Source organism: Triticum urartu, chromosome 5 (assembly GCF_003073215.2).
Source record: "Triticum urartu cultivar G1812 chromosome 5, Tu2.1, whole genome shotgun sequence".
In the NCBI taxonomy this organism is placed as follows: domain Eukaryota; kingdom Viridiplantae; phylum Streptophyta; class Magnoliopsida; order Poales; family Poaceae; genus Triticum; species Triticum urartu.
Window position 1 is genome coordinate 635698906 of NC_053026.1, and position 9645 is coordinate 635708550.

At 47.3% G+C, this 9645-nt stretch overlaps 1 protein-coding gene across 1 annotated transcript; it reads right to left on the bottom strand.

The window, feature by feature from the left end:
• Positions 1-5007: 5007 nt before the first annotated feature.
• LOC125511453 (protein FIZZY-RELATED 2-like) lies at positions 5008-9176 on the bottom strand. Its single transcript, XM_048676834.1, has 10 exons — positions 8473-9176; positions 8177-8299; positions 7992-8096; positions 7273-7452; positions 7056-7118; positions 6756-6950; positions 6099-6200; positions 5949-6011; positions 5746-5814; positions 5008-5647 (listed from the first exon to the last, which is right to left on the bottom strand). The coding sequence occupies exons 1-10, from the start codon at positions 9049-9051 to the stop codon at positions 5588-5590; spliced, it is 1539 nt and encodes a 512-aa protein (XP_048532791.1). The 5' UTR covers positions 9052-9176; the 3' UTR covers positions 5008-5587.
• Positions 9177-9645: the final 469 nt, after the last annotated feature.

Consider the following 9645-nt stretch of genomic DNA (forward strand, 5'->3'; position numbering starts at 1 on the left):
ATGGATCGATGTGTGGACGCCCGCAGGAGCGGAGGAGCAGAACGGGCCGGTGGAAGATTGGAAAAAAAAACCTAGAGCTCTAATACCATATTGAGAGGAGAACAACTTGTATTATTAGAAGGTCAAAGCCAATATATATACACATACATGAGGATGTCAAAAGGCTACAAGAGGATGTCAATAGACTAGAATGCAAAAGGCCAAAAGACAATATTAATATAACTCTAACAGCATTTGCACGGCTAGGAAATCGAAAAGGAGCATCATCATATTCACATCATCACACTCACGCGCTTCTTTCCAGGTCCCGGAACCGGAAACGGACAGTGCGGCGGCGTAGCACGTAGGGTGGTAGGACAACCTGATCATGAAGCTTTAGGAAAAGCAACAGAATGCTTCTGCTACTTCAAAGGGGAAGCCCAAAGAGACAATGGAGAGGGACGCGGCGTATACCGACCTCCATCTACATCTCGATTTGGTAGGGCAACTTGTTCTTGCTTGCTAGCTCACCATGTGGTGCTAGCTTAGCTAGCTAGCTACGTAGATTGCTGTGGTACTGCAGGGTTGCTTGCAGGTTGTTCCTTCACCGAAATGATCAGATGATCATAGCCCGGTAGGAAAGTGTGATCGCCTGCTTTGACGAATTGCGCTAGACACGTTGTCTGGAGTTGACAAATTGCACCATGTTGTGTGCAGTGTGGTCTCTAGAAACCTATTATCGTAGTACAAACTTCATGTAAAAGATTGTGGCGTGCTTCACACGTAGGCATGAAACTAACTGTGCATTAATCTACAGACTCATTGCAACGCGTATAGTTTTGTTTTGTTAGCTACCGTCTGAACTCTGAAGCAAGCCCGGCCGGGTCCTTTAGCTTACGGATCAATTCAGCATCTTGCATGTGGACGATGGACGTATGTAGCACTGTATTGGAAGTATGTGTCGACGGCGACGAGCAGCGGAAAATGGCGTAGGAGGGAAATGATTCCTCGGTTGTTGTGAGAGAGAGAGAGAGGGGGGGAGAGAGAGAGAGAGAGAGAGAGAGAGAGAGAGAGAGAGAGAGAGAGAGAGAGAGGCATTGGTGCCAAATTGCGTAGAAGAGGAGGAAGAAGAAGAAGGGTGCCAAATTGCCGATCCCCATCGCCTGGTTGGTTCACCTACACCCATTATCCACCCACATTTCCCTGTAGCCGTGGGCTTCAACGTTACTCTGCGCACATAACAATCAGTAGGCCTCGACGCCCGCCGCGGCCCATCACGGCGGTCCAGAGAGAAGACCCACTGCAGATATTCATCCTTTTCTGATTGTCATCTTGTGATTGTCCTGCCGTTCATGATGGTCCGTTTGCTTTGGTTAGTTGTTCGGTGATAAGACGTACTGTTTGCGTCAATTGCTTGTGTCTCACTGGCATACAAAAGCAGTCTTGGCACTGCATGAGTTTCTTGTTGACGAAACGATGGCTTTGCAACTGTTCGTCGAAAACCATGTTTCATGGAGATTTCTGAGTTAGCGTGTTTCATAGTGGCCACATATATTTGATAAAGGGTCACCACAAATAGATGGTAGGAGGTTAAAAGAAAGAGGAAAGTAACAGAGTTTCCATCACACATTTGGTTGGAGTTGGACAACCAGTTCCATTCTCAGTCAAGGGAAAGAGACCGAATTTTTTCTCCCGAACCATGCAGGAGAGATGCATTGTATCCATTAATAGATTAGAGAGAGGAGCACAACACCGAAGTTGTCACCGCCGATACAAGAGACAACACTAAAAGGGCCATATGTAAAATACCACATTGAGTCGAGCCATCAACGAACCGCTTGGCATGGGTGGTTCGCTATCTCAAAAAAAAAAAGAGAGAGAGAGAGAGTCGAGCCATCAACGCAACCTGCTTTGGTTGTTAGTCAAGTGACAACCAAGGTTTTGGATCCCAAGGGGACATTTTTTTCTCGAGGGGCACCAGAATTTGCGGTTACCATCGTAACCGCGAAATACCGAAAAAAAATCGGACGAAATTTGAAATTAAATTTTGAATTCAAATTTTTTAAAGTATATATAGATAGTACTTTAACTTCCAAAGTTATCATGTATCTGCTCCTGGCGTAGTGGCTGTTCGAGCAAAACTGCCCCATGGTAAAAGGTCGTGAGTTCGACCCCTGGCCACTGCAACAAATTTCTAGCTTTTTTTAACTTTTGCATATCAAAAAGAAATTTAAAAGCGTGTGTCAAGATTCGAACCCGCGACGCGCTGAGGAAAGGCTGGCGTTGCCACTAGGCCACGACCACTAACATTAAAGTAGAAGAGATGGCCTATATTTAACTATACGCTGAGCGTTTGAATTCAAAATTTTCAAAACTTTCGAGATTTTCTGCCCGGTACGAGTGTTTCTCGAGGGGGGCGATAAACGTGGTAACCGGGCGAGATAGCGAAATTTCGTTCGGTTATCAAAACAGTGGTGACAACACGGTTCGTGCTGGTGCACGAGTTGCTTTTGTTGTCGTAATCGTGTAAGAAAGAAAGCAGTCTTGCTGCGTCCCATGAGTGTCTTGCTGACGAGACGACACGATGGTTTCGGTTCGCAACTGTTCGTCGAAAACCATGTTTCATGATGGTGGAGTGGAGTCACGGCTGGTTCAGTCAGTTAGCACCTTTCGATCGACGAGGCCACGTACATACTTGATGAATGGTCACTGGGACAAGAGACAAGTGTCCCTGTGCTACTTCTTCAGTGACCCAATCATACACCATCTTCCTTTGCAATGGCCATGGAATATCACTGATAGAGCAGCATCTTCAATAGAAGATTTATATGCAAAAATAACTATCTTTTGCATCTCTGAGACTCAAAAACACCTCTCTAACAGATGATGTAGACGCAAAAAAAAATTACATCTTCACCTCGCGGTGCAAATTTGCATCTCTGCCGACTGAAGATGTAAAAAGAGCAGCCGCGCGCCAACCACCTTCCGTTCCCTTCCACGCATCGCCCGCCGCCCGCCCAACTCCATCGTCGGTCGAATCCGCACAAAATCGACACCGCCGCCCGACGGCCGCCGGGCCCGCCGCGACTTCGCCCCCCTGTCCCCTGCCGCCTGCCTTGCCGGCCCGCCTCCCACAGACATCGATTCACTTTCGGCTGCCGCCGAATCGAACCATCTATGGCGGTCCAGATGGCCTAAATGCCTTCCACGGCAGGGTCGTGGATGGGCTAGGCTTCTTCCTAGCCAAGACACCCCCCCTCCCCGCCGAAGGTAGGGGAGGCGCGCCACATCGCCCGCCCGACTGCCGCCCACCTCAGTCGTTCTTCCGGCCACGCGAAATCGGCCAGCCGCAGCGCCGAGCTCCCGCCTTCTTCTCTGTCGAGCCATCGCCGCCGCCGCCAAACGGCTGCCCGGCCCACAACCGGCCCATTTCGTCCACCCCGCAAGCAAGGTGTTCGATGAAATTCCCCAAGGTAAAGAAACGATGAAACTTGACAGGTTTTTTATTGGGGTTGGACAGTTAGTTTGACGGTGATTTTCCGCATTGTAGATGAGCTCGTGTGACTCCTCTTTCATGGATGATTCCTCATCGAATGAGGAATTTGATTTGAACAAAGAAGAGGACATTGCTATGCTAGTGGCGATGCACAAAGGGAAGAAGCCGAAGCACAGCGGTTCCATGTATGGTTGTGCGTTCATTTGGAGAGAATGGATTGAGGCGCACAAGAGGTTGATGCGCAACTATTTTGCTTCAGCACCCGATTTTTCGGAGAGGTACTTCCTACGCCGGTTCAGAATGTCCAAAGACTTGTTCATCCACATTTACAATTCTGTGAAGCGGCATGATCGATGCTTCGAGCAGAGGAGGAATTGTGCAGGGTTGCTTGGACATAGCACCGAACAGAAGGTCACTGGCGCTTTGCGCATGATGGCCTACGGTGTTCCGGCAGACTACATTGATGACAACTTGGCGATGGCAGAGAGCACTTCTATTTTCTATGTGAAACAATTTGCAAAGACTATGGTAGAAGTGTTTAGTGCAGAGTACTTGAGAGCACCCAATGCTCAGGACACTCAGTGGTTGTTGGAGATGAACAAAGCTCGTGAGTTTCCATGTAGGGTCCTTCGATTGCATATGCATTGGAAATGGAGAAATTGCCCAATAGCATTGCATGGACAGTTCAAGGGTCGTGGGAAAGATGTCACTATCATTCTTGAGGTTGTTGCCGATCAAGAAACATGGTTTTGGCATTCATATTATGGGATACCTGGATCTTGCAATGACATCAACATGCTCCGGTTCTTCAAAAAAACATCAACGTGCTCGACCGGTCACCTCTTTTTGCCAAGTTAGCAAATGGGGAAGCACCACCGGTGATCTTTGAAGCAAATTGCCGCATATACAACTATGTTATATGTGTATTGCAGTTGATCTTGTGGATTTGATGAATTATATAATAATCTGATATTGTTGACATGCGGAACTTTTAAGTTGTGTTTTATTTCAATTTGTACGGGTGTACAGCAGCTGAACAACATCCGCGCAGCCGCGACTGGTTTTACATCTCTAGTTTGCATCTTCTATTAAAGTTGCTCTTGTACATCTCCATTTTGCATCATCTATTGGAGTTTGCCCCCTTTTTATATGCAAAAGGCATTTTTTGAAGATGTAATTTTTTACATATTTCTGTTTTACATCTCCAAATTTACATCTTATGCTCTTAGTTGTGCACTGTGCTGATGTGCTCCAACTTGCGACTACACCAGGTGGAGAACCTCAGAATAGATAGGTACTGGTGTGTTTTTTTTTTTTGACGGGCAGGGGAGGGGACCTTAGCTGCTGCTAACCGGATAACCCCATCTTTTATTTGCCTCTTCATTCAAGAGCGAGAGGCTGTCATGCACTGTCCGATCGCGACGTCCAACCAAAACCAATCACTCTCACATTCACGGACACAACAGTGACTGCCACCGCTAGGCTGTACTTGAAAAAATCGGATGATCAACATGTGGATTTTCACCCAGACAGATAATTTTAACCCACTGCATCCATCAGAGGACATGGCCAAATTCTGAATTCCTCCACAGGCCTTGACACAGGCCAGCGAGGTCCAGTTCTGAATTTCATGATGTTCTGAATAGAGCTACAGCTTGCATATCATCAGTCAAGCGCATAATCGACACGCCAACAGATTTCTCAGTTGCTAAAACAAGAGGAATTTCCCGCTAAACAACATAACGAATGAAATCAAAAGGGCTTCATGAGTGAGTAAATGTTAAGGAACAGTTTGGTTCGCAGGGCAGTTCCAATGGGGAACATAAACTGGAGGAGGGAGTGTGGCTGGCTGTATAGCCCATGCTTCTCTGACATGAACATCTCCCGCCTTCGCTCCTACAACAATAGATATGCGCCGCTTCCAGCGCGGGAGAGGGGATCGGATCCGCGCAAGCCAGCCAGTCAATCATCCCCTGCCGTGCAATCTCTAAAATGGTGCTGGCTTCGGCGGCAGATGGACAGAAGGAGGTCGTGTGGGAATTGAATGGTGCTGATGACGATCAGCACTTGCCGCAATAACTTACAAGCTCGACGAAACTACATTTCGTCGAGTCACCGGATGTAGCTCCTAACAAATGATGTCGCTCCAATGCTACTTAAGCTGTCAGAACTCTGTATATAATAGGAAAAAGGAAAGCAGTTAGAGGAACGCCGCCTGAAGTGGAGTTATATAGACAGGAAAACCATATTTTCAAACATCAAGCAAGTACCTGGGACTTGGGAGACGGAAACACGTTCCAAAACCGGAGCGTCTCGTCACCAGCACCAGTAACAATTGTCTGTTGATGTCGATATTGACAAGAAAAAAGAACAGTGAGAACAAATTACACTAGACACCTCTAACAGAAGAACAGAACTAAAACAAAATGTCAGGTCCATAGCATATATAGGGATCAAAGAGGGAGTATTTCACCTGTCCATCAGGGGAGATGGCTAAATATAATACTCTGAATGTATGTCCTGTCAACGTGGCAAGCTATACAAATAGAGAGAATGGACACAATTAATAACAAACGAGAGACAGTATGGTATAAATGAGCTACAGTGTAAGCTTGTGGCATACCTTTGACATCGTTGGATACCGCCACACTATTATCTGATTCTGGGAGTATCCGTGTGTGCTAACAAGCTCATTCACATTCTTTGACCACACAAGATTACAGACCTGTTAAGACATTTAGCATAATCAGTACATGTGAAGAGCAGCATGTTTTTAAATCTACCCCTTCCACAATTCTACATAAGCAATCCCATGCCTTCAGAACACATGATATCTGTGCAGGTCTCTAACATGACAACTACAAGAATCAATTTTATCTACAGCTACAAAAACATAGCAATTAAAATGTCCATAGACTGTTTCCAAAAGGAATCCATGATGCCATTTTGATATAAATTTGGTGCTTTCTAGAAGGATGGGACTATAAGGACTTCGGTTGCATTATATTAGAGCTGTATAGGTGATCCAAAACTTCAGTTTTTGTACAACAGAGCTCAGCCAGTCTTGATCTTTTCTGATTTTTGCAGGAAAACTAGTGAATTGGTATGACTGAAGTATTCAGTCAGTAACGGTGCTAAAAGGTTCTGAGAGTTATCCGGCTTAAGAGTAGATATGATTATACTTGAAATTTGGAAGTGCAAATAAGAAATCAATTTAATTCAAAAACACAAACAAGGGCTGCATGTAGCTGATAGATAAACTAGATAGCTAGATTATTACCTGACTCCCTGTATCCATGGAACTCAAGTGTGTATTTGTGGTCGTATTCCAAAATCTTATGCACCTATCTGCAGTTCCACCACCAGATGCAAGAAGGCCGTGTAGATGAGGTGACCAGGCAATAGCTTTCACAGCTGCTGTGTGCTCAGTATACTTCAGCACTGGCTGTACTGAATGTTGATTCCAAACAAAAAGCTGGTAAAAGAAAGAAAAAAATAGCATGAGCAAAAGAAGACCAGATCCTGAACATCATATGCCATGCACTTTACTGTGATGGAAACTTATGGATATGAATCTTACTTTGTTGTCGTTTCCACCAGATGCAAGCTGACGGTTATCATAAGACCACTTGAGCCCACAGACCTGAGAAGTTCAGAAATTCGTAAGTAAATTATAAATTATTTGGAATTGCAAAATGGAGGGCCAATATGGTGATCCAAACGTTGGACAGACTAGTAAAAGATTGTAATGATGTACATAACATGCCATATTATATGAATAGTCAGGGGAATATTACCTCAGATTTATGCCCGGTGAGTTTGCTAACATAGTCCTCCGGAGCACGGAGATCATGATGAAGGATGTTCTTGTCACGACTGCCAGAAGAAAGCAATGAAGAGTTCCATGCAAGAGCACCTACTCGCATGCGATGGCTTTCCATGGTTCTCATTCTTTTACAGCGTGTTGCATCCCATATCTAAATAAGATAACATCGAAGATGATAATCAGGAATTCAGAATTTAGACACCCTTGGAATGTCAAATTGTTATACCAATACCAAACATCAACAGGATTACTAAGTTTTACCAACCGAAATACTATGGGCTAAAAGTACACATCGATAAAGATGATGTTTACATTAGTTCAGGTTATTTACAAAACTTTATCGTTTCCCTCATCCATTGGTGGTATGTGCGCAGCACTGACTTGACGCATTGGTCATGATTTTTTTTAGAAGAAATGGGTATAACCAGGAAGAAATAGTATCATCAACTAAGTAACCCCTGATGAAAGTACCACAATGCAAGGCCTGCTGGTGAGCTGTGGTAGTATTGCAAAATTCTGAAACTCTCACAATCTTACTTTGATGTCGTTTCCACAATGCAAGGCTTACTACTGTATTATTTTGTGTCTGAATTGAAGCTTTCGGCAAAAGTAAATTAAAGTGTCATCCTAAACTTTGACAGATCCTGAACATGTCATTTGATCAATTTCAGATGGGAGCAAGATGAAAACCTGGACGGTGCCTTGGTTAGTCCCTACAGCCAGGTGGGTGCCACGCTGCGCCCAACTCACGGAACAAACGGTGTCGTCCGCCCCCAAATCGCAGAGCTTGGTGACCTGCGGAGTGATAAACTTGTTTATTAGGATCTCTCTCTTCAATTCTCAGAAAAGAAATCGTGCGAGGATGACATTGATACCTTGCTGCTGCATGCATTCCACAGGTAGACGCAATTCCCCAATCCGACCGAGAGGACATTGTGCGAAGACCAATCCACGAGGTTGAGGTAGAAGTCGTCCTGCAATGCGGGCGCATCCAGCACCTGGCAGAAGCAGCAGGCAGGAGAATCACATTCCCGTGAGATTCTCTCTTTGTACAGGAAAATCATGAGGAAAGATGGAATCTTTGGCGACGAAAGAAGAAGATAAAGAGGAATTCCCCACACCAAGAAAGCAAATCAAGAAGAAACCATGAAATCGGAAGTAATCGACCAACCTTGTAGGGCGACCTGGGGATCTTCCTGGGGCCGGAGCCCTTGGGGGTGAAGATGCCGGGGAAGAGCAGGTCCTGGTCGTCCCCGCCGGCGAAGAGCGCCCGCTTGGCGTTCCTCGGCACCTCGGCCTTGAAGCGGAATATGTTGCCGCCGGCGGGGGAGCCGACGGGGGAGGCCGCGGAGGAGGAGGAGGCCCCGGCGGAGGAGGCGAGGCGGTCGGGCGTGTCGGGCCCGAAGAGCGCCGCGCGGAGGAGCGCGCAGTAGGGTGAGGGGGGAGCGGCAGATCCGGAGGCGGAGGAGGAGGGGGCCGGGGCGAGGTCGAAGAGCGCGAGGTTGGATCCGGTGCGGCTGGGGATGAAGCGGTCGCTGTAGACGGTGCGGGAGGCCGGCGTGGCGGGTGCCGCGGACGAGGCGGAGGAGGACGCCGGCCCGCGCGCCGGGGCGCCCTCGGTGGAGGAGGGCGGCCAGGAGGGCGCCGAGCCAGAGCCGTGGCGCGAGGCGGGCGTGCTCGACGGCGTCGGCGGCTTCGAGTTGGCGTCCGCCGGCGACGGCGGCTGCCCCTGCTGGTGGTGGTGGTCCATGGTGAGGCGAATTGGGGATCGGGGGGAGGATGGGGGTGGGTTCTCGCGCCGCTTGGGGTTGGGGTTGCTGTTGATGGCGTCGTTCCTCTCGCTCGCGCGCTTTCTCTCTCCTCCTGCCTCTCTCACGCTCACGGGGTGCTATTTTTGGGCTGCTTTATTTATTTATTTATTACTCTGGCTGGCTGGCTGGCGTTGTTTACTCGGTTTCGTACTGCTACGGTCGCTGCGCCGTGGGCCACCACCCGGCAAATTTTGTTCTATAGTAGACGGGCAGATATCATCATATCACAACCGTTTTTGTTCTTTCTTTTTTTTTGAGGAGCACCGTTTTTGTTCTTTTCTCCTGGGAAAAAACGTTTTTTGTTTGGTTTGGTGGCGGCTCTTTTTTGGCAGAAAGAAAAACCGCCCGGTCCGGTCCGGGTGGGAAACGGCGTGGAGCCAAGTGGCGCAAATACGACGCCTTGTTCCGGTCGAAAAAGGGCAAACCCAACCGACGCTGTGTTTTTTTTGTCTCTGATGTATTTTTTTTTAGCATCAGTACAGACACAAGCGTTTATATACACGCGCATACACTCATCCTTATGAACGCATACA